The following is a 23951-nucleotide window of genomic DNA, read 5'->3' on the forward strand; positions in this document are numbered from 1 at the left end:
CTGGGTCCATTTCAATATTAATATTCTCTCTATGGTTGGTTATAAATATAATAGGACCGACACTCTATCGCTTTAATTTGGATTAATTAATCACACTCATTTTCACATTTATTGTGCAGTAAATAAACAGGAAATGGGAGGAGAGAGAAGGAAGACCTGCAGCGGATGGGTCAGGAATCGAACCCAGGACCACAGGATCTACACACGGTACCAACGGATCCGCCCAGCGCCCCCTATAGGTCAAAGATTTTAATGCAATAAGTTGATTTTTCTTTGTTTTACATTAAAAAATGCCAGGTTTGAGTTTTTGTGTTGCGTTTCTGGAACGGCTGTAAATCTGACGCACAAGCAGGTTTATTAATGGGTGATTGTGTTTCTGTAAACCTGAAGGATTCATTTTGTTTTTAGATATTCTGTTGTATTTACTTCTCTCCCTGGTTCTGCTGACGGCCCAGTTTGGCCCAAACTTCAGCTGATGGACAGATGGACTCACATTTGGTCAAATAAAACTTTGGTGAACAGAGGAGCCTGCAAGGCGTCCAGGTTCCTGGTCCAGAAAATGAGGCCCAGACCATCAGGCCTCCACCACCGTGCTGGACAGCTGGCATGAGGTGAAGGTGCTAAAATGCTTCATTTGGTTTCTTCCCTTCCAACCAAGGCCTGTGTTGAATCCATCATGAGGCCCGTAGAGACGTTTCCCTGAACTTCACACTCAACAGATGCCTCTTTAAGGTCACTGCTGCAGCAAAATGCTCCTGGTTTTATAGCAGTGTTCACACTGATGATCATTTATCCAGCTGGATCTGGTTTGGTCTAACTGTAGCTTATTTTTGCACAAACTGATCCAAACCAGGAAGCAGCAACAATAAAGTGTTTTTATACTCTGACTAGTTCAGCGTCCGTCGTCTTGTGAATCTGGTCATAAATGAAGAGGGAATCAGAAACACAGAGGGGGAGGAAGTGCCAACCACAGCAAACAGAGGCTTAGTGGCATCGGTTCCGGTAAACAGTAAACTGAGACCCGCAGAGCGGGCCGTGGTGTCGGGTCAGCTCTTGTGATGTGCAGATGTAAACTAAAAGCTTCTATCGAACGTCTCAACTGCTGCGGTGATGAGGATCCCCAAGGACGAGGAAGAGGAGGAGGACAGAGATGAAGAGACGCAAAATGCTGATTGTTTAGAAAGAAACCTGAAACTGGACCTGAAGGGCGGCCAGACAGAACCGGACCCACCTGACAGACTCATGATACTTGCAGAGATACAACATGACGGGTCACAACAGCAAACAAGAGCTTTTCTCTACATGTTTAAAACTGAAGAACAAGACTGACTAAACACACACACACACACTCACACACACACCCACACACACCCACACACACACACACACACACACACACACACACACACACACACACACACACACACACACACACACACACACACACACAACTCATCATCATGTCATCCTCAGTCGATATGAAACCGGACCGAAGCTCCAATGCATCCATTTATGTGGTGAAACAGAGACTCTGATCTCAGGCATCTGTTGGGACACATTAACTGCCCCCACCTGCTCCACCCAGACCCCCTCAGCTGTGACCTATGACCCTGAATTCCCCCTGAGCTTGTTAGGATCAATGTAACATCGTCCATTAAGACCAAAGTACCACCCAGAGTACAGGTTTGTTAAAGCAGCTCATGTTAAACAAGCGACTCTCTGGGCAGAGACCGGACTCTCCTTCGGCCCGGTTCCTACTGAACCTCAGAACAACCAGCTGGTCCGTCTGGTTGAACTGGTCCTGGTCCAGAATAAACGTTAAGGTTCCCACAGACGTACTTCACTGCGGACGTCTGCTGACACGTTCATGCTAAGGTCTGTTTTTACTAACATGATGCGTATTTTTACTCAGAGTCACATAAAGGATCTCTGACCATTAATGGATGAAACTGAAGGAAAGGAAGGAATTTGTCCAGAAGTCCAGGAATAAAAACTCGACTGTCCACTGACAGCGAATGCAGAGTCCATGTGGTTCAATGAACACGTACAGAACCCTGGAGTCTGTGGGAGCTTTGTCTGCTCAACTGAAGGTCCAGTTGGTTCTGTTTGACTGGGAACCAGAACTCCATCATCTGCTGTGGTTCTGACCCAAACCAACCTGTTCCCCTCCTGGCCTGTGGGGGCGCTGCACCAACAACCACTGAAGGAAACAACAGAAAAACCTCTGAAGACGCTGAGAGCAACTTCCTTCACCAGATGGAAACAAGATGGAGGCGTCAGATTTATTTCTCTAACAAAAACCCACCAATCATTCCTCCCACTAGTGTTAGACTGGCATGTTGGTTCTGGTTCTGTTTACCCAGAATGCCATGCGCTGTAGTCCGCTTAATGCTTTTGATCCACTTGGTGTTCACATATACAGCACCACTTCAACCAAACTGAGACCAAAGTTTGTTTCTTGGTCTCCATCAGAGTTTGGTCGCTCGGCCCACAGGAACCGGACTTTCTGAGCAAACGGACTGGAGTTGGAGTAAAACAAACGTAACAGCTGGTGGGAATGCAGCCCAAATCTGTCTGTCACCAATCAGTCAAGAAAACTGCAACAAGATATTAATCAGCAGGTTTTTGTGGAGATAAAATGAGCCTTAAAGGTAAAGAGTTGATGTTTATTTATGAATCTGTTTGACTGAATGGTTGTGTCCGTCTTATTTGGAGACACGTTCCTCTGCACACATCATCAACATCTCCAGGAGATCCAGTCCTGCCGAGCGAGAAGCAGATGCAGTGGCTGTTCAGGGAGTAAGAGGAGCTGATCGCACACACACACAGAGTGAGTGTGTGTTGGGTGTACCGAAGGGCCCCGTGGGAAGGAAAGCTTCACCAGCTGTGTTCTGACACACAGGAACACTCCAGGCCCGAGGACAACACACACACACACACACACACACACTCATAGATCACGCGTGTGCACTGAGCCGTGTCTCGATGACAAACAAACAAACTAATGGATATGCATACAAACATTGCTCCAATGCAAAACATGACTAACATGTTGGGATAAAAATTCACAGTCGTGTCCTCACCAAGAAACCACAACATGGCCTTTATTCTTACAGGAACTGTCACAAATAAGACGTCATCCCTGGGTGGTACGCTCCGAGTAAAGAGGACAGGGAGGAGAAACGTAAAGCAAAGAGAGGAGAGGATGAGGAGGAGGTGTGTTTATTCGTCTGTGGAAGAGACACTTGACCTGGTTTCTCTGAGAAACACTCAAACCAGGAGCGTCGTTCAGAGGGAATCGTACAGCCGATCGGATGAAATATTAAAGAGAAGGAGACGTGTACAACCGCAGCGAAGCTGGGCCGTAAAAGAACATCACCTCAGTCAGGACGCTGATCCTGTCGAAACAAATACGACGGCCGTCCCTTTGCTCTGCACTGGTCTGTAGGAAGGAATCATGCTGCGGGCCAGCAGCCGGGGGTCTCAGCCATTAAACGTGTGTGTTTCTTGATGCTGGTCAGGCAGGGCTGCTGCTGAAACACAATCTGGTGGTTCTACAGAACCTCCTGAGCGAGCGCGGCTCCTCTTGGATCAAATTGTGCAGCGGACGACCGGATCGGTTTCCAGCCTTAACAAAGTAAAAGCATCAGCTGTTTTACCCGCCAAACTAAATACACACACAGCTGAATTTAAGTCCAGCTACACTAAACACACAAACAGAACACTTTAACGAAACCCAACTCCGTCCATTTTTGGTCCCATTACCATTACGCTCACAGTTTCTGCCTCTGCCAGGGAACGTTTTCTGTGTCACACAAACAACTTGGAAGAAAAGTTGTGTTAGCAGAAACAGGAAGCTTGAATGAAGATCGACTTGGAGCAGGAAGATTTTAGGCTTTCAGTGAAGCGTCGGTGTTCCAGATTGGACCCGATATCCTACATCCATCTCCAAACAAATTCTAAAACTGAATGAACAAGTTAGAGTTTATTAACCAGGCTAGCACAAAACTAGCCAACACATGATAGAAAGACCTGAAAGTGCTGCAATGTTATACAAATATTCAGCAGACACGTTCACAAGTAGAGAAAAACATGATGTAGCCGATTCCAATCTGAGGTTCAGCCGCCTGTGGATCCTGTCTCATCTGGAGCCGACTGGGTCGTCAACAGACCAGTGATCAAACTGGAGAAGATCAGCCATAACACTCAGCACAACAACAACAAACAACAACAACAACAACAACCAGAAACAACAACAACCAGACAACCACCAGCGTTTCAGCGTGAAGAATCCAAACCAGCTCTCAGGCATGGTGGTGGCAGGCTGTGGTTTGGTGGCTGTGGGACCAGGACAGCTTGCAGTCATTGAGCCGATTATTAACTCTTTGTGTCAGAACAACTGGCCGACAGCTGAAGCTGGATGAAGTGGAGTCTTTTCTTTCTACCAGAGGCTGGATCTCCGTTAAATCCCGTCAGCGTTCCCGTTTGCAAAGACGGAAAAACTCCTTTGGGTCAAGTTGTCATCTGAGTAGCTGAGGATTTCTCAGCATTTTTTCGTCAGTGCTTGTTGTGACGACATGGCACAAGACTACTTTGATGTGGGTTTTGGAGGGTTGTTCTACTTCAAACCCAACCATCCAGTAAAATGGCAGACATGTTGAATGGACCCATTATGTCCTCCAGGTACAGAACCTGGTTATAGGCACCAACGATCAGGAGCAGCAATGATCATCCTGAGGGTTATGAATATTTGGGTTAATCACACCAACAGGAGACCCAGTTTGGTCCAAAAACAAACATTTCAGTTGGCGGCACCAGTTAGTGGCTCCTTAGGACCAAGATGGGAAACCTTTAGGGTATGGATAAAGATTTCTCGGCTCAACGGTTTTACTGCCTCCTATGGTGCAAACTGGGACATTACAGCTATATATATATGTGTGTGTGTGTGTGTGTGTTTATTTTCATACATGCTAAGCCTGAAGTCATAAACTAATGGGTCCAGAACGTGGGCTGGTTTTCCAGTGCTGTCTGTACATATGAGGCTTTGTGCCGTCAGTTGCTGCAGATCACAGCATTAGTCTTGCAGCTGAAGGTCAGTGGGGTGGGGATGTAGCGCAGAGTGGGGATTGACTCCAACATGCTTCCTTTATAGAGTACAAAGTATTAGATGATGCTTCAGGACCAGAGCCAGAAACGGTCCGCTTAAACAACAAGACGTAAACAGAACCAGAGCTTTAAGGAGAACACAGTGGCAACACCTGTTCAAAGCTCAGCTAAGCTGCTAGGAGTGCAAAGTCATGGTTGGTTCTGTTTAATAAGATTAAACCAGAACCTGCTGTCAACCCATGAAGTCAGGAGCATCTGCTTGTCCATTCAGGTTTGATCTGCAGTGATGAGATGAACTGTGGAGCCTTATTTTCCCTCTAAACCAAACCTTTAAAGACTCCTGCTCTGTGTCTGGACCCAAACCCGCCTAATCCACAGGTACATGTTTGGACCAAACCAAGCACAGCATAGTAGCTGTAGAGCACGGTGGAGGAGGGTGATGATTTGGGCTCGTTTCCTCCTCTGTATCTTCTGATAATGCCTTCCTGGGAACCGATGCCTGGTCCAGGTTCTGACTTCCTCCTCATCTCCTCGGGCTCAGAGGCGACCCGGTTTCTTTCTGACCACAGCTGATCAGTGGGCTTCAGACCTGAAAATGTCTTCACCCCCAAACATTTCCTTCATGTGTGGCAGTTTGATCCCAACTGTTGGACATTTGATTTCATCACCAAACGGTGTTGATAGCACTCTGTTCCACTTTTCTGATCTGCTACTATCCAGGACCGTTTGGGTAGAACAGTCAAAGTCGTGATCTGATTAACCGGATTCATGGATGAGGATCTTCATAGCATTTTCTTCTTTCTCACTGAATCATCAGAGTGAAGAAATCTTCTCCCCAAACGAGCCGGACTTTCTGTACAATCGGACTGAAGCTGGAATAAAGCAGACTGAATGAATGAGTGAATGAACCCTTAGATTAACACCTGAAGCTTTCAGAACCACTGTTTGCATCACGACCGTGAGAAGAAAGTGTGAAGGTCAACTGCTCTGAGAGCTGGACTGTCAAGTCACGAGAAACCGTGCCAGTGTGTGAATCTCTGCTTGGCTTTATAAATCTGCTTAGAAAACCCGTGTAAACACTGTCGGTTCCACCCACCGTCACCGAGAGGAGTGGAAACACCAATCTGTTGCTGCTGGGTTTTTCTAAGTAACGAACACAGAAGGGAAATGACATTAGGAACAGTGAGTACGGATAAGCAGCGCTCCAATTATCTCTTTCGACAGCCTCCGTGGTCCGCTGAGCCAAGCTCCCCCGTCCCGTAAAGGATGCATCAAGTCTATACGGTTTGCAGAGCGTCTGTTAAGCCGTTAGTCATGGGCTAATGAGGCCAAAGAGTGTGTGTTTCTATGTAAGCAGGGCTGCATGCACGGCGCTCTGAGCGCATCAGAGGAGCAGTTGCTCTGGAGCATGGCATTAGACTTGCAAAGGGGAGGTCAGAGAGGACGTTAGTGTGAGTGTGAAAGAGAGAAAACCCAGCAAACGTGTGTCTCTCTGTAGGGACGGACTTCTGCTTCATTTAAACTACAGGCGGAAATTCACTGGAGGCGCTGGATGTGTGTGTCCCAACGCTCCCAACAGACCTGCATGCATCGAGGAAAAAACAACAAACTGCAGCAAATTACTAGAAAAGATTTCTGAACCGACTAATAACTGCTACACTAGACATAGAGCTAATTCTACCAGATGTGCTTTTCACTGGGCTAACAGAGGAGAAGACTCGTTTAGCCCCATCTGGAAAGGCCTGCCCTCATTTCAAACATTAACCTTAAAAGGTCACAGAAAAGAAAAAATCCAGACAAGGTGGAGCTGCAGGAAAAATCTCACGTTTCACATCCCAACTGTACAAAAAGCTTTAACTATAAACGCAGCAAGAGAACAAAATCACTAGATTGTCAGAAATCAATTCACTGATTGATTCCTGAACCCAACAAACCAGTTCAGGAAAACTTTCAGACCTCCGCATATCTGATGTTTGAATGGAAACATTCCCAATCCGGAGATAAATCCAGGTCAACGGAGGGAAACCTTCAGTTTCTGTGCCGGTTCTGACATCATCCTCTGGTCTGTTCAGTTCGCCCTCAGTACCATATAAAGTATAATTAACCTTTTAGGGTATTTTCATCATATGTAATCAAAGTCTAATAAAACTAGAAGAATCCGTGTCGTCTTGTTGTTTCATTCACTGATCATCTGGAAAAGTTTCCAGTTTCATGAACAATGAGGAAATAAATAGATATAAAATAAATGAATAAATTAAACCGTTCTGTCATCATCTAAACAGTTAAAAGCTTCATCAGAGGGTGTGTGTGTGTGTGTGTGTGTGTGTGTCCAGGTAACGCAGGTAGAACAGAAGCATCCTGAAGCCGTCTCATCCGTCCAGAGTATCGACAGCGGTGTCTCCTTCTCCCAGCAGTTCGATCCCCAGTTCTCCACTTCCTGTGAGAGCGACACCCGACGCCCCGCCAGCGTCTGTCTGCGTGTTTTTCTGCAGTACTTGCAGCGTGCAGGGATCGGGTGGCACGCTGTTCTCTTCATGGCAGCGTTTTTCAGAGCGGCGCGGTCCCTGAGCGGGTCTCGGGTTGGTGGCCGAGCATAAACACGACGTCTGGCTGCAGCAGGCCGCTGATCTCAGACAGGCAGCAGCGATAGCTGCATGTTTACAGCTCAGTCACCTCTGAGGCACACAAACACACAAACCACCAACACAACACTTCTCACTGCCTTTCACTTCATAACTGTCCAGATTTTCATCTCGCAGGAGGCAGATAAAAATGTTGAGGAGAATTTTCAGACTCTTTGAAACTTGAAACCAAGATAATTATTGATCAGCTGCAGAATTAAAGACTGAAAAACTGTCACTGAACATAAGCTGAGGAGACTGGGGCAAACATTGGAACAAAAACGTTACAACGCCCCCTACAGGCACGGAGAGTTCACACTCACAGCAGATCTTCATGTTCAGTTCAGATCCTTTTGCGCAGTTGTTCCTGTCGGACTAAATGTGACAGCAGTCAGACTTCTGACTGAACGGTTTACGCCCCAAAGCGACCCGCATGCGCAGAAGAAGAATGTAGCTGCTACCCAGCAGCGCTCTGTTTACAGGTAAAGATGGCCGCCGCAGCAGCGGTAAAGATGGCCGCCGCAGCAGCGGTAAAGATGGCCGCCGCAGCAGCGGTAAAGATGGCCGCTGGTCAGCAGACGGTCAGCAGATGGTCAGTGGACGAAGGAAGCTGGTAAACAAGATGCTAACTGCTAACAGCAACAGCCTTTAGCCTTGGCTGCAGCTTCTGACCCGGTTCTGTTTGGATGTTGGGCCTGGATGTGATTTAAATAACATTTACTGTTCACTTCCAGTTCCAGTTCATACTCTCTAGTTTAAGTTGAACTATTTTATTTCTCAGTAAAATATGAAAGAGTTCAATAGGTGTGAAAACTTTCTGCAAGACTAAAGTGGAGAGAGAACCGAAGAGCGAGAGACGTCTGGGATTCAGAACCCGTTGGTTCTGATGTTCTGATGTTTTAATATTTTAGTGTTCTGGTGTTCATGTTCTGGTGTTCATGTTCTCCATCGATGTGACGGATCTTTTCTTCAGATCAAAGAATGTAAAAAGAGCTGCTGCCTCCGTCTGACTGAGCCGACCAGAACAGAACCATCGTTTCCCCGCTGAGAGGCAGAGGGATCGGACCGGACCCGCAGTGAGGCGACGGCGCACACAGACCTCACTGAGACCCGTTCACAGTGTGTTTACAGCTGCACACACACACACACACACACACAAATCTAGATGTGAGGCTGTCAATCTGTGTTTACTGTGTGTGGACAGGTTTCTGCGCCGGTTAACGTCTCAAAGACGACGATTCTGTCAGAGCCGATATGTCAGACGGCCTGAGTCTGTCTGCTGGTCGCTGTACAGTGGATCAGTGGTTCTGTGTGGTTCTGTGTGGTTCTGTGTGGGTCTGTGGTTCTGTGTGGTTCTGGTTCTGGTTCTGTGTGGTTCTGTGTGGTTCTGGTTCTGTGTGGTTCTGTGTGGGTCTGTGGTTCTGTGTGGTTCTGTGTGACTCTGTGTGGTTCTGGTTCTGTGTGGTTCTGGTTCTGACTCACCCATGCTGTTGGTGGAGCTGCACCACAGCAGCAGGCAGCAGGTGCACAGCAGGTTTAGAGCCCCGAACATCAGGATCCTCCACGACTGAAAATGACAGAAAACAAACAGAAGAAATGAGAAACTTGAGGAGCAAAAAGCTTCATCCTGTCGGTCCGAACCCAGAAAACAACCAGATTTCACTGAAAACAAAAACGTTTGCATGTGTAAAGTGTCTTTATAGAGATTAAAATATAAGCTTTTCAAAACCAAAACATATTTTAAAACTCGACATAAAATAGAGGTAAAAATAAAAACTATAAAAACATCTTCAGTTTGGTTAAAAATCTTTTTTAAAATGTTTTTCTGCCTGATTCAGGTTTATGTAATCGGGTAAACAACAGGACAGGATAAACAAATCAAATGTTTTGTATGAAGGTGATTTCCAGCCCGGTCTGTTTGGACCTCCATGGAGAAAAGAGTATTTAAGGGTTCTGGTCCAGATGGACGGCAAAGGCAACAGAATAAGTCCGTTTTAGGACGGACCGAACCGTCCTGGGAAATCCCAGCTCAGACTGGAATAAGCCAATAATCCAGCTTCACTATCTTTACCTTCACTTTATGCAGGAGCAGAAAACCGTCGCTCCTCTTCCAGAACCAAAGATTCAGTTTTTATAACGAGGAGATAAAAGTTTTATTTCCAGTCAGAATCAAACCCTTAAAATGAAAATGAATGATTATCACACAGCATTCAGATCCATTCAGCTGCAGTTTTATAAAGAACCTCAGCAGAACCTCCATCGGTCCTCCAATGGTTCTGGTCAGAGCTGCAGGTCAGACACGGTCCGGTCCGGTCCCAGTGGGTCTAGGTGAATCCTGACTGAAGGAGAGGGGAGTGTGACTGAACATGTCGGCAGCAGCAGCAGCAGCAGCTGCAGCAGCAGCAGCAGCAACAGCAGCAGCAGTAGCTGCAGCAGCAGCAGCAGCAGCAGCCCAGGGGAAGGTCACACTGGAAACGGCAGCACAGGAAAACATGCATCTGCAGGTTCTAGCGATTTACTCCGCACTCATCAGATCACTAAACCTGCAGCTGTCAGCAGCTGTAAGACCCGGAAATCTGGGATCAGGAATGAAAAACGCAGCCATGAAGCGACTCAGTGGTTTATTTAAAGACTCAGCGTTCCAGCTGGATCCGTTTAAACCTGAAATTTGCTCAACCTGCAGGGCGGCCTGGCAGGAAAACTGTTTCCATCCTCAGGGATTCACAGGCGAAGGGCAGTTCCTCTGATAACCTCAGTAACAAGACAGGCCTGCTTGGATTTTACAGATCTCAGTCAGGTGAAGCTAAAACTGCAACCAGAGGAATTCAGGTTGCAGGTTTTTTCTTAAATTTTATATTTTTTTGTCCATTATGGCTCAGATTGTGCTGTTTTTAGTAAAAGGACTTTTTCTTGAGTCTGTAACTCTGGAGAGCATCACCTGGTTCTGACTGACAGCCTGGTTTTATTTTCCTTTCTAACAGATTTTTATCTCATTTTCATCCTGATTTCTGTCTTATTTAACCTGGTTTTATTTGTTTTATTGGATTTGTTCCTGGTTTTTATTTGTTTTACTCTGATCCTCCTGATTTTAGCCACACATTCTCTCTGCTTTCGCTCCACTTTTGTCCTCATTTAACCTCAGATTTCTCCAGGAGAGGGCGCCGTGGTACACTTACACTAAATCTCAGGAATCCATAGATAAACATCTTAATGTCCCAGTTAGCAGGTTAAAGGTTACAGTTCATGACGGGACGATTAGAAAAAGACTAAAACATAACTTAAGAAGAAACAAGGCAGCTTCATATTCCAGGCTGAATCTGAACTGAAGTTCAGGAGCAAATAAAATCTGATCAGATGAGAATCCAGCAGAGATGTTGGGAGAGAAACAAACTCCTCCTGCTTCGACTGCAGCCACATGGAGTCTGCATTCCCACCAGGCCTGATCAGTCGCTTTAATACAACTCCAGTCCGTTTGTCTAGAAAATCCGGTTCGCTTGAGGAGATGTGAAAGTGAAACCAGAGAATCTGGTTCAGATTGAATGTGAACGCCAAGCGGACCAGAGACCGCACCAAAAGCAGGAAGTGAACTGCAGCGCAGGGCATTCTGGGTAAATCCAACCAAAGCTAACGTGTTAGCCTAGCGCTAGCAGCAGAAATGTCTCCTGGTCTTCAGCCAAAGACTAAAGAGAAATCCTCCAACACTAAAATCTGACGCCTCCATCTTGTTTCCATCTGGTGAAGAAGGAAGTTGCTCTCAGTGTCTTCAGAGGTTTTTGTGTGGTTTCCTTCAGTAGTTCTTGGTGCAGCGCCCCCACAGGCCAGGAGGGGAACAGGTTGGTTTGACTCAGAACCACAGCAGCTGATGGAGTTCTGGTTCCAGTAGAACCGGGTCAACCGGACTAGTATGTGAGACAACAGCTGAACTCCTCCACAAACCAAAGTATTCTGCATCAACAACTGGAGAACAATCCCAAACACAGAGAATGTACCACGGAATGATGGAAAAATTAGGTTGCAATGGCCTAGTCAAAGTACAGAGCTGAGTATTCAGAAGGAAACCTGAATGAAGTGATCTGGTGTTTTGAAGAATAACCAAGAGTTTCATGTTACACAAACATTTTTGTAAAAAGTTTCAAAATACACCTAAAAGTCGTTTGAGTCCAAACGGTTCTGATGCTGAGCGGCAGCTAGCAGAACATCCTGCCGTCCAGCTGAAACCCGGCCCGGGTTCTGGGAGGCGGTGTTGGTTTTCCAGCAGCTGGAGGTATTTTGGTTGGTTGGAAGAGAAGACAGCGGCATCGACCTCCGATCGCCTCCTGAGGCATGAAGGTGACCCCACTTCCTGCTCTGGCTCTGGAGGCGGGTCGGGTCGGGCCGGACCGGACCGGCGGTGCTGCTGCTAGATCTATCTGATCGGGACGGGAACTCAGAGTCCATTCAGCACTGTTCTGCTCTGTTTGTAAAATTCAGCAGAATTTTCAATGAAAAAGCCGCAGCGAGTCGCCCTCTGTATGTTTGTGTCAGAGAAGAAACGGAAGAAGGGCATGTTGTGTGTGTGTGTGTGTGTGCGTGTGTGTGTGTGTGTGTGTGTGTGTGTGTGTGTGTGTGTGTGTGTGTCCTGGCTTGTCACTTTGTGTTGGACTCATAAGCGGCGGCGAGGCGAGCCGAGTGCTGTGAAATCTACAATTACTGTGGTGTGCTGTGTTATGACAGCAGCAGAACGGGAGACCTGCAGTGTGAGTGTGTGTGTCTGGGTGTGTGTGAGTGTGTGAGTGTGTGTGTGTCTGTGTGTGTGTCTGGGTGTGTGTGAGTGTGTGTGTGTCTATGTGTGTGTGCAAACACTGAGACGACGCTCAGCCCAAAACATTATCAGTCCGCTTTCACATCCTCGCCGCCCCTGGGGGCCGTCAGGTCGCTGTGGCCCGGCGCGCTGCTGCCCCCCTCTGTCCAGAGGAGGAACGGCGGCGCTAACGGCCGGCCTCCTCCCGATGAAGCGTGTTGCCGTGACGACCGGTGGCGTGACTCATGCGGGAGACGGCCTTGAACCGAAACCTGCAGAGGTCCGACCGTTTCTCCAGGGAAGCCTCGTTCTCCTGAAATAACTCGGCTTACGCCACGATCCGGTGACGACGCACGGAACCGGAGCAGAAGAGGTTCCGACCCAGAACCTGGGTTCCTGCTCGGGTTCTGTCAGCAGCAGCACAAAGTGGCTGACCTCTGACCCCGTTTTTCCTCTGGTCTATTTAAAGAAACAGTTTCATTTTCAGTCACTAACTGATTTATCGTGATAAACGATAATATTGTTGTTTCATTATCAAAGATCAATAAACATTAAATTGCAACAAACATTTAACAGTAAAACATTTTAAATATCCAAAATAAAAGAAATAAAATTCATTCTGAAACTCTTTGAACAAACCGTTTTAGAAAACAGGTTGAGACCAAAACACCAGAATCAAAACTTATTCACTTTGTTTTAATTTATCATGTGATTAATTGATTTATCGATTATTGAATCCTGGAAAAACAAACGCAGTGCTGACATCAGCAAACACATCCCACAATCCTTTGCTGCACCACCATCACTAACCGCGTTTCCTTGGTCCTTAATTTATTTTGATTCTTGGTTTTTAAAGTTGATGACAAACTTCTAAAAAACTTCCTCGATTTCAGACAAAAGGTTTTCGCTCCACTGGGTTTTTATTTTTGGTTTCTTTATCTTCCTCCTGTGAAGAGCCCAGCTTGTCCTCAGCTTGTTGTCAGAAACACCCAGACGGTTGTTGACAGGAAAGTTGTGATCGGTTCTGATCCGTGTTGGACTCGCTGTAATCCAATCCCAGGTAGGGAGACCTCCTTTAATCCACTCTGACTGGTGTGAGCTCAAAGTGGATTAATATACAATAACAGCGAGATAAACAGAAAGTCTGCCATCCTTTTATGTGTCCTGTGCTCCAGTTATTTTCCTCTTTATTTACTGGGATCGGATTCAGGTAAACTGGGAGGAAAACGGGTCAGGATGAGCAGCATCCCTTCAATCCACCATCACAACTTGTTTTCGATTTTTAATCTCAGAAATTAAAGTTAGAAATCCGTCAAAAAGCCTTAAAACCCTCTACAAACATTGAAGAGTGATGCTGTACATGCTGGGATCTGACAGGATCTGCTGGTTAATCCATCAACTGGGATCAAAGTTCAGAAAAAACTGTCAAAATGTTTCAAGAAAGAAAATGTGAAGTTGCTGCGTTTCCGTTTGGCCTCATTTCAACACATGACAGCAATAAACAGGAAGCAGAAACATTAGAAATCCTTCAGTCTGGTGCCTCTGGTAAGGCACAGGCCCACCAGAAACTGGGAACGTTTCCTTTGTCTGAATTTATTCTGTTGTTCCCAAACTCCCATCAGCTCCTTCACTGTTTTTCAGAAGAAACTAAAACCACCTCAATAAGTGAAAGAACTGTTCAGTCAATGTAAGGAAGTCATTTTGAGTTGAACAGTTTCTCATCTCTGACCTGCATCCTGGCTGCACAAAGCAGCATCAACACAGATCCTTCCTCCCATCACTGCTGCCGACAATCTATGCAGACATCAACTCATCCTGTGTATTTTTAAATGATGCTCCTCTTTTTCTCTCATAACTGTTCATGTTTATTCATTCTGGACTCACTTCTTTTACTGTTTTTAACCAAAACCTGCTGTGATTATATTTGATTTTCAGCACTAATCATGTATTTCCCCTGACTCTCCGGTCTGGATCCAGACTTTAACGTCTGGCAGCAGATCCAGGGTTCAGTCAGGATTCCTGGTTCCTGGCAGGCAGTGAAAACCAAAACAATGAGAATAAAAGAGGAGCAAACATCAGCATGGTGACCGAGTGGGAAAACAGGATTAGCTGAGGTGTTCGCTCTGCCTCCATGACTCAGATCCAGGCTTACTGCATAACGGGATTACAGAGCAAGGATTCCCCCGAAGCCGTCACCCTGAATGGAACGGGACGAAGATTAGAGGCGGAAAAACTAAAACCAAACGCTGCCTACCCGTCTGTCCGAGGAAACCAGCCGGAACTCCTGCAGCAGCTTCCCGACCACGGAGCGGTGCGTCTTCCTGAAGGGATGGATCGTCCCCTGAACGGAGGAAACAAAACATCAGATGTGATTATTTCACATCACACTCACTGATTATAGATAATGTTTGACGGCTTTTCTTCTACAGGAGAGCTGAATAATTCATGTTGAGTGATTATTAATTATTAATAATCAAACCACAGAGCAACAAGGCTACAGACTATTTTTAAAGGCGGTATTATCTTTGGATTTTAAGGCGGTATTATTAGGTTCAACAGGAAGGTTCAGAGAATCATTACAACCAAAAGCCAAAGACTGGCCAACACTGCCACCAAGTGGAGCATCTTTGTATGACATGTGAATTAAATGCATCAACTAAAACTTTTCAGATTCATTTTCTTCAAATTCAAGAGACCAAATATTTATTTATTTTCATCTTAAAACAGATTCATCAGATCAGCCTGGAACAAACCAATGTTACTTTGTGTTTCTGTGTTTGATTTGATGTAAAGCACTTTGAAATCCCTTGATGCTGAAATATTCTATACTAATAAAATTTGATTGATTGAAGTTCAATTCACTCAAAAACAGGAATTTTTTCTACTTTTATGCAACTTTTTCCTCTTTACCTACAATAAACACGTCACATATCTGAAGTTTTCTAGACTTTTGGGGTTGATTAGTTTCTACTTTTATCCAGAACACAAATATAAACACCAAACATCTCATTTATTGTTTCCAGCTGTTTCCTGGTCAGATTGAAGGTAAAAGCTGCTGAATGTTTGTGGCTTTATTTACTGTTAAGTTAAAATCCATTTCCATCTTGAACTGAGGTTGGAGGCCTTACAGAAACCTTCAAAGGTCCATAAAACAAATGTTTACTAATCCTGATGTTTTTGTGCAGGTAGAGAGAATAAAATGACTTTAATCACTAATAATCAGCTCAGGTGAAGCAGAAAGAGTCCAGATGAAAATCTGCATTAATCTAACTAACAGATTAATGCAGATTTTCTTCAAAATGTGACTGAAATGTTCTATTTCAGCTCAGAAGTTGGAGGAACTTTGAAATTTTATATGAGCTGTGAAAAAAGTTGAAGCTGAGCAGAAACAAGAAGAAAAGCCGAGTTTTAAAAGCTGTGTGTCAGAGAGGAGACCTACCAGGACGGAGGCGTCGTGTTCGAGTTTCTTCCTGTGCAGAGGAACATCTGAGGAGACAAACATCCTCAGTCACCATGGAAACAGGAAAACATTTGAACAGGAACTCAGGTTTAAAGCTGACGATCATCAGAACAGAAAGTTTTCAACATAAATACTGAAAACTTACTGTGTTAGAAACAAACAGTATAAATTATAAACACAATTTGTTTCTAATGAATCTATATAAATCACTACTGAGAGCCTTACAGGTACATGACTGTTTCAGGGCTGAAACCATTAATTGTATTAACTGTGATTAATCGATCATTGAAAAAAATCATCAACTGTGATTGATTAATAACTGGAGTTTATAATAACGCCGTAAGAAAAGAACAAGTCCAGCAGGTCTGAACTTTTCACATGATGAAGGATTTTTGTTCAAAGCTTCACTAAAGGAACGACGTTCTTGACTTTCAGGAAATAAAACATTCATTTTTGTTACATAAAAAAGAACTAAATTCTTTATTTGCATTTTTAATGGATTTAAATATGCAAATAGACAAACAGTCGCCCAGGTTCTGAACTGCAACATAAACCGGGGCTGCAGTCCTGTAGTCATGGGTTTGATTCCCGGTCGGTACCAGGCGGGTTTATGTACGTGTGCTCGGTTCTGTTCCAGCTGCTATAGACAGAAATTAAAGCTGGTTCTGGATCTGCTGCTGACGTTTTGCTCCTGAGTAACTTTTCCTTTCCCACCGTCGCCCAAAGCTTTAATAGAAACTGTAAAAATTATTTCACCGAACCAACGGAGATCGTGAGGAAATGGACCCGGACGTGTTGGGCTGTAACCCGGATTTATTGACCTGGATCTCCAAGAACAGACTGATCTGAATGAGAAGCTGAGCGGGTCAACCAGAATCAGAACCAGAACCAGAACCAGAACCGGACCCGGACCCGGACTGCTGAGGTTCCGATGAGCAGCAGATGGAACCTGAAGCTCCATGTTGAACCCAGATTTAAATCTGACTGGATCTTCAGAACCACACAGCAGAACCAGCTGCTAGCTGTGCTAACAGCTAGCATAACAAACCTGGTTCCTTGATGTTGATGACGTCCACCGACACCATATCCGGTTTATCCAGCGGAACCACCTTCCGCTCCGTCACCCCGGACGGAACCACGTCCGGCTTCGAACCGAACTTTCTGGGGTAGAAATCCCCCGCAGTTTGGTAAGACAGACCCGGAGACGTGGACATCATCCCGTCCATCGCCATCTTGGACTTCCGCCTCCTCCGTCTTCTTCGTCCTGTTCTTGGAGTGTAGTGAACGCAGTTCCGGGTTTACTGCCGCCCCCTACTGGTCATTTCCTAATAAAATCAGTGTTTAAATCTGTCATCGACAGTAAAACAATAAATAAGAGGATTAGGATTATAACAAATTTTTACTTTAATACAAACTTCGGCCTGATGAAACCAGCTTTAATAACAGAGATGAACTGTAAACAACACAAAATAATAATTAAAAATATATATTAATTTGGCCTAGTCAAAGTTTGGCATGAAGGTCCAGATAGACTAAAGAGAGATGAATCGTAGGGGATATTTGGAGGCCTTCAGTCCTCGACGCGGCCGTTGCGGGTTCGATTCCCGGACCCGGCGACATTTGCCACATGTCTTCCCCCCTCTCTCTCTCTCTCTCTCTCTCGCTCTCTCCCTTTCCTGTCAGCCTGCTGTCATATAAGAGACACTAGAGCCACAAAAGACCCCCTGGAGGGAAAAAAAGTTCTGAAGTGACTGGTGGTGCTGGACTCCCATCAGCTCCACAGAACCAGCAGCCAGTTTGGGTTCATTCCTGTCAGGAAACAGAGATAAACATCTGGGCTGCAGGAAATGAGTTAACAAACACCAACTTTCAGTTCAACTTTCTCTCCAGTGACCTCTTGACCTCTCCGATCTGCTGGATGAAAGACGGGGAAATGTGATCGATCATTCCTCCATGAAGCTGCAGCTTTTCCTGCATGTGTGTGTAGAGAGGAGGTGCTTCCAGTCTCCTCCTCCTGCTCTTCAATCAATCAATCAATCAATCAATCACTTTATTTTGGTAAATTGTCCACATTAAACACAAGAAACAACAAAAGAAAAAAAGAAAAGAACAATAAACAAACCCACAGTTTACCAAAAAAGGAATAGGCTGAAGCAAAGCTTATTCTTGCCTACCCTATTTTTTTACTTTACAACCTACCAGGATTTCTTCAAATTCAGATTCAAGTACATAGTACATATATAGATCTACATAACAGTGTAAGATTTGATCATTTTACATTTTAAAGCTCTTTTAAAGTTCACCAAGAAAGGACATAACTTAAGATCATCATTCAATTCATTCCACAGTTTCACACCAATAACTGAAACACATCTAGACTTTATTCTCTTTGCACATTCAAATATTAACAAACCTCGCAAATTATATTTATTTTCTCTTAACTTAAATAATTTCTGAATACCAGAAGGAAGACTTTTATTCAATGCTTTATACATTATTTCCAGTATTTTTGTATAAACAATATCTTTAAATTTTAATATTTTACTTTGAATAAAGAGTTTATCAGTTGGTTCACGGTATCCCACCTTATTTATAACCCTTATAGCTTTTTTTTGCAACTTAACTAATATATCAATAGTTGTTTTACTTGCATTTCCCCAGATTTCTGAGCAATAAGACAAATAAGGCATAACCAAAGAGGAATATATAACATACAAGCCTCCTCGTCCTCCTGCTGTTCCTCCTCCTCCTCCTGCTCTTCCTCCTCCTCCTCTCCCTCTCCCTCCCTCCTCTCTCTGCAGTCTGAACACGGAACAGTTTTTCCCTGTTGCTCTTCTAACTCTCTGATCTCCTGCTCTTTGCAGCGGCTCCAGATCTGTAGATTCCCTCAGCAGGATGAGCAGCAACCCGATCGCCGACAGGATGCAGGCCCGGCTGGAGAGGGCAAAGGTCATGAGCGACAAGGACAAACTGTACAGACACAACGGGGTCCTGTACCCCACCCTCATGTGTCCAGAGGAACATTTAAAGTGTCTGGACGGCATGAAGGCCAGAGACGACGACATCCTGCTGGTGGCTTATCCTAAATGTGGTGAGTGGCAGAAAAATTTCCTCCAATCACTTTTCAAACTTTGTTTCATGTTTAGTGGCAAACAGAATAATTTCAATCCTAAAACACCAGAATGATTTGTAGACATTTAGTCAGATATTTGTTCTTTTAGGAGGGATCTTCATTGCAGTTGGTGATGAAGCAACAGTTTGGATTCGTGTTGCAGATGGAGACTCTGTTTCCTCTGATCTGTCTCAGTTTAATGAATGAATACAAAGAACAGGAAGTAAAGCTGCTCTGCTGCAGTCAACCTGCTCTACAGGTTTACTCCTGACTGGGTTTCTGTCAGACCAAAGGGAAAAAATGGAGCAGATCACGTCTGTGTACTCTGACCTCTGACCTCTGTCCATGTTTCTTATGGCTGCTGCTGTTGTAAATGTTGGTGACACACCTGGAGGTGAAACGGGCTGGAAGGAAAACCGTTCAATCCACTCTGAACGTCCAGAGTGGATTCTCTGATCAGAGTTTAGAGCAGAAAGGAAAAGTTTCTGCACTCCCAGAATTATCTAACAAATATTTTTAGGTTAAATTCACCCAGCAGGAAAATGAGACCAAAATCTGATTTTGTTCTGCAAAAGCAAACAAGAAGCTTTTCTTTCATAGAAACTGATGAAAAGTGAATAAATGTTAAAACAGCAAATATATCAGATAAATCAGAAATGTTCAATTATGACACTTTAAATTTACATTTTTTATTACAAATATATTTATTTTATAGATATATAATATAAACTTAATTTACTGTTTTATTCTATATTTTTTCTGCAGCTTTTCAAAGAACCAAACTTGATAAAACAAAAGTTAAATTAGTTGAAGTTTCAGTTCTTTGTTGATGTTTCTGGTGGATAAATAATCCAAACTAACCGGTTTGATCCATTCAGAACAAACATTTACAGCTTTTAATATTCACCTGCAGGAGAGTTTAATTTAAAGTTTAATTCATGTTTTTGTTGATGAATCAACCAGAAGTCAAATTCAGAAAGTCAGTTAATAAACTCAGATAACAGCAGATCTTTAATGTTTATGTTACTCTTAATGTTTGACATGACTCACAATAATAATAATATTTATAATTATAATGTTTCTTTAATTGAAGTGAAGATTAATGACAGTTTCAGTCTGTTGGTTTTGATCTGTAATCTGTCTTTAAAACACAGACGGCAGGTTGTTCATGAGGAGAAGCGTCTGGTTTCTGAATGAACTCCAGGAATGTTGGAGTTCATTCAGAGAGATAAAATGTTACTAACTGGAGAAACATCTTCTGCTCTCTGTCAAATCTTGATTTTGGACGAAGCTTTCAGCATGAAGACAGTTGAGTTAATCTCCTTCAGAGGAATGCTGCAGCCTGCAGGACGTGATCTGACAGAGATATCCATCTTCACGTCCCTCGGTCTGCAGATGGTTGCTATGGAAACCCAGATCTGGACGATGGGACAGAAGAGAGACTCTGAGACGCATCCTGGAAATCCTTCTAGGACAAACTAAATGAAGTTTAAAGTTCTGGTCCGTGAATCAGTTTCCTCCTTCTGTGTCTGCAGGATTTAACTGGATGGTTGGAGTTATGAAGAAGATCATTGCAGAGGGAACCCAGAACAAGAACGAGTCCAAGATGCCCCCGCTCATCGAGTTCTTTGGCCCAGAAGTCTTGAAGGTGTTAAAACCAGAAAAAGTTTTTCTCAGAATGTTTCCTTTAAACGTTGAAATGTTTAAATTTTACTTTTATCAGTTCCACTCATCTGTTGGTACTTTGTGGTCACATGCAGTGAAACTGAGCTTCTTATCAGAGTTTAGACGTCAGTAACAACCAGATCTATTTTCTACCTGTTTCTTCAGGCCGTGGTTGAAGCTCCGTCTCCGAGGTTTCTGGGAACTCACCTTCATCCAGACATCATGCCGTCGTCCTTCAGCGAGAAGAAATCAAAGGTCCGTCCTGAATCTGCTGCAAACTGCATTAAACCAGTCTGAGTATAAAACATTGAGAGTCCATCACCTCCAGGTTCAGGGAAGCAGCTTTAATGATCCTGTTGATTCTCCCAGATGGTTGTGGTCTTCAGGAACCCAAAGGACACTTTGGTCTCCTACTATCATTTCTGCAACAACAACCCGGTTCTGCCGTCTGTGGAGTCCTGGGATTCTTTCTTCTCCCAGTTCATGAAAGGAGACGGTGAGTGGGAACGTCGGGCTGCAGAGATTAAATGTTACTAACTGGAGAAACGTGAGCAGAAGAAACAAAATGTTGTAGAAAACATAAAACCTTTGGCAGCAAGACGGGAGGTCAGGTTTCTGCAGCCACTCAGGATTCAAAAACAGATTAATAATGATAAAAAAAACAACTGGAGTTTTAAAAATAAATGCTGCTTTCAATAGGTTTTGACTATTTTTCAGTTTTGGATGGTTCTCTAAAAACTAGAGGATGAAAAACCCAGAAAATTTACTGAAGTAAAAATAGTTTTACTTTGAAATGATGAAAAGTTTAGTGCAGTAAAATTAGAAATATCTAATTATTAAAGTTACTCCAGTAAATTGAACAGGTTAAATTGATCCTGGCAGAAACTAATTTATATAATTTTATATAAATTAATGAGGTCAGTGATTTATATTATAGATATAATATAAAGTTCTGCTGGTCCGTTTTATGGCATCAAAGCTCCTTAGATAACAGAATAAACTGATCACTGATCAACCCGATGATTAGATTTTGATTTGTGGGTCAAACATTTATAATGATTCCTTGTGTTTCTGGTTTCACTGGTTTCCAGTTAGAAATGAGGCCCATAAACCATGACTAACTGGTGTCTGTGTGCAGTTGCCTGGGGCTCGTACTTTGACCACGCCTTGGCCTGGAACCAGCGGATGGACAACCCCAACGTGTTGCTGGTGACCTTCGAGGACCTGAAGCAGGTCAGTGCTCCGATTCCTCAATCTGTCCGTTTGGTGGCTGGAATGGAAATCTGGGTTCTGTCCTGCAGGATCTCAGCGCAGGGATCCGGCGGATCTCCAGCTTCGTGGGCTTCAGCCTGACGGAGGCTCAGGTGCAGCAGGTGGCGGCGGCCAGCACCTTCAACGCCATGAAGGAGAATTCAGCCAACTCCCACGGCAACATTGGAAACGTCATCTTCAGGAAAGGTCACCAACGATAAAATCATTTATCTTCCAACAGTGTCTGGAGTAAAAATGACTTCTTTCCCTCTGAAATGATCCGTTCAATCTGCTCCCTGTGCAGGTGAGGTTGGAGACTGGAGGAACCATTTCAGTCCAGAACAGAGCCGAGAAATGGACGAAGCTTTCAGCAAACATCTGGCAGGAACCAAACTGGGAGCAAAGCTGGACTACCAGCGTCACTGTCAGTAGGAAAGAGGAGAGGAAGAATAAGAAGAAGAAGAAGAAGAAGGGAACGATGGAGAGATGAATCAACATCAGTCGGTTCTGCCTGACAGACTGAACTCAGGGCAAAACTCCCACAGCTCAACAGAAGAAGGAAGAAATAAAAATAAGACAGAATAATTTGTTTAGAATCAGTTTTGTTTCCCTGCAGATATTAAAAATGAAGTTTGAAGCAATTTAAGAAACTAATGATGAACTAATGAAATATGATGTGAAGAACTAACAGAGAAAACTTAACAGAAATGTTATAAAACTCAAATTTATTCCATTCATCAAAATATTATATTTCATTTTGTCCTTCTAGTAACTTCAAATATTAAACAAGATTTTGTTGGTTTTTCTTCTCACCGTTTTTAAATTTTTATGTTTCTTGGATAATTTCCTTTAAGGATTAAATTTAAATCTTTGTGTAAAATATTTTAATGCCACATTAAACAAAATGTCATAAAAAGTAACATTTGATATTGTTGATATTTTATCACTAATCCAAAACATTGATTTTGTTCATGAATAAAATATTAGCAGAAATGAGCCTCGTTTATATTTGTCAGAAAATCTGGACTGAATTTATTTTGTATAATAACTTTAAAATGAAATATAAACACCAAGATGAATTCATGAAGAGTTTCAGTTGTTGTCTGAGGAGGAAGATCCAGAAAGAGGCAAGAAAAATTAAAATGATCCCAGAAAAACATTTAATGGTCTAAAACAAAAGATGAATCTGTCCAAAGATCAGATCTTTGTTTCTAAGAGCTGCTGCCTGTCAGAGTAAAATCTGTAACATAAAATCACTGCAGAAACATCAGAAACGTCTGACTGGTGGAACTGGGTTTAATGGTTTTAGAAAGTGGAGAAAATGACTTCAAGAATGTTGGATTTTAACTTTATTGATCAAAACTTCTGGTAAATTTGTTGAACACATGAATCAATTTAATACCATTAAAAACTCTTACAGGAGAAAATCTCAGAGATTATATTTACAGCAAACAGTAAAAACTAAAATAAAATAAAGTTAAATAGACAAAAGTAGAGAAGTTGAACAAATTATCAGTTGTGTTTAATGATCCTTCACTAAAACTGGCTGAGTGATTTTTCAGAGTCGGATCACATGGGAAGTTTCCATGTTTTCTTCATCCAGGTCAAAATCCATCAGAAAGTTTCTCCAGATGGAGCCTCAAAAATCTAATAATAAATCCTTGAACTCACTGTTGGTAGAACCTGTGAAAGTTTTTGGATCCAAAGCAGAAAAGAACTTCATGAAGCAGCAAGACTGAGAGGAAACCCGCAGTTCACCCTCTGGCTGGCGGGTTTTACAATCTCCTCAAGGTTTAAATGACTTCATTCTCTTCATTCTCTCATTTAATCTGTTGACACCATAAACTACTGATCAGGCCCATGATCAGGGCCGCGTCTAGGGGGAGTTAGGACTCAAAATAGGCTTTTTTCCATAGAAATTCTAAAAAATGGATGAACATGAAATACAACCAAAAC

The 23951-nt window shown here is 43.5% G+C and overlaps 2 protein-coding genes across 2 annotated transcripts in view; one reads left to right on the forward strand and one right to left on the reverse strand.

The window, feature by feature from the left end:
* slc30a6 (solute carrier family 30 member 6) overlaps positions 1 to 17287 on the reverse strand; it is a 45308-nt gene extending 28021 nt beyond the window's left edge. The window contains exons 1-4 of the mRNA XM_044136989.1: positions 17016 to 17287; positions 15947 to 15993; positions 14762 to 14848; positions 9210 to 9294 (exon numbers count right to left, since the gene is read on the reverse strand). Of these exons, the coding sequence (XP_043992924.1) occupies positions 9210 to 9294; positions 14762 to 14848; positions 15947 to 15993; positions 17016 to 17199 (403 nt within the window). The 5' untranslated portion in view covers positions 17200 to 17287. The remainder of the gene's footprint in view (positions 1 to 9209; positions 9295 to 14761; positions 14849 to 15946; positions 15994 to 17015) is intronic.
* A 1463-nt stretch (positions 17288 to 18750) lies between these two features.
* Positions 18751 to 22632, forward strand: sult6b1 (sulfotransferase family, cytosolic, 6b, member 1). Its single transcript, XM_044137011.1, has 7 exons — positions 18751 to 19058; positions 20615 to 20727; positions 20910 to 20999; positions 21114 to 21240; positions 21883 to 21977; positions 22046 to 22202; positions 22300 to 22632. Exons 1-7 carry the CDS (start codon positions 18863 to 18865, stop codon positions 22425 to 22427), a joined length of 906 nt encoding a protein of 301 aa, XP_043992946.1. The 5' UTR covers positions 18751 to 18862; the 3' UTR covers positions 22428 to 22632.
* The last annotated feature ends 1319 nt before the right edge of the window (positions 22633 to 23951 follow it).

Source organism: Gambusia affinis, linkage group LG13 (assembly GCF_019740435.1).
Source record: "Gambusia affinis linkage group LG13, SWU_Gaff_1.0, whole genome shotgun sequence".
Lineage (NCBI taxonomy): Eukaryota > Metazoa > Chordata > Actinopteri > Cyprinodontiformes > Poeciliidae > Gambusia > Gambusia affinis.

Bases quoted from the DNA above. Each gene is read 5' to 3' on its own strand.
- sult6b1 (XM_044137011.1), top strand. From the start codon at position 18,863: ATGAGCAGCAACCCGATCGCCGACAGGATGCAGGCCCGGCTGGAGAGG. The intron at 21,241-21,882 runs GTGAGTGGGAAC...GTCTGTGTGCAG, and splicing joins CCAGTTCATGAAAGGAGACG to TTGCCTGGGGCTCGTACTTT. The intron at 21,978-22,045 runs GTCAGTGCTCCG...TCTGTCCTGCAG, and splicing joins CCTTCGAGGACCTGAAGCAG to GATCTCAGCGCAGGGATCCG.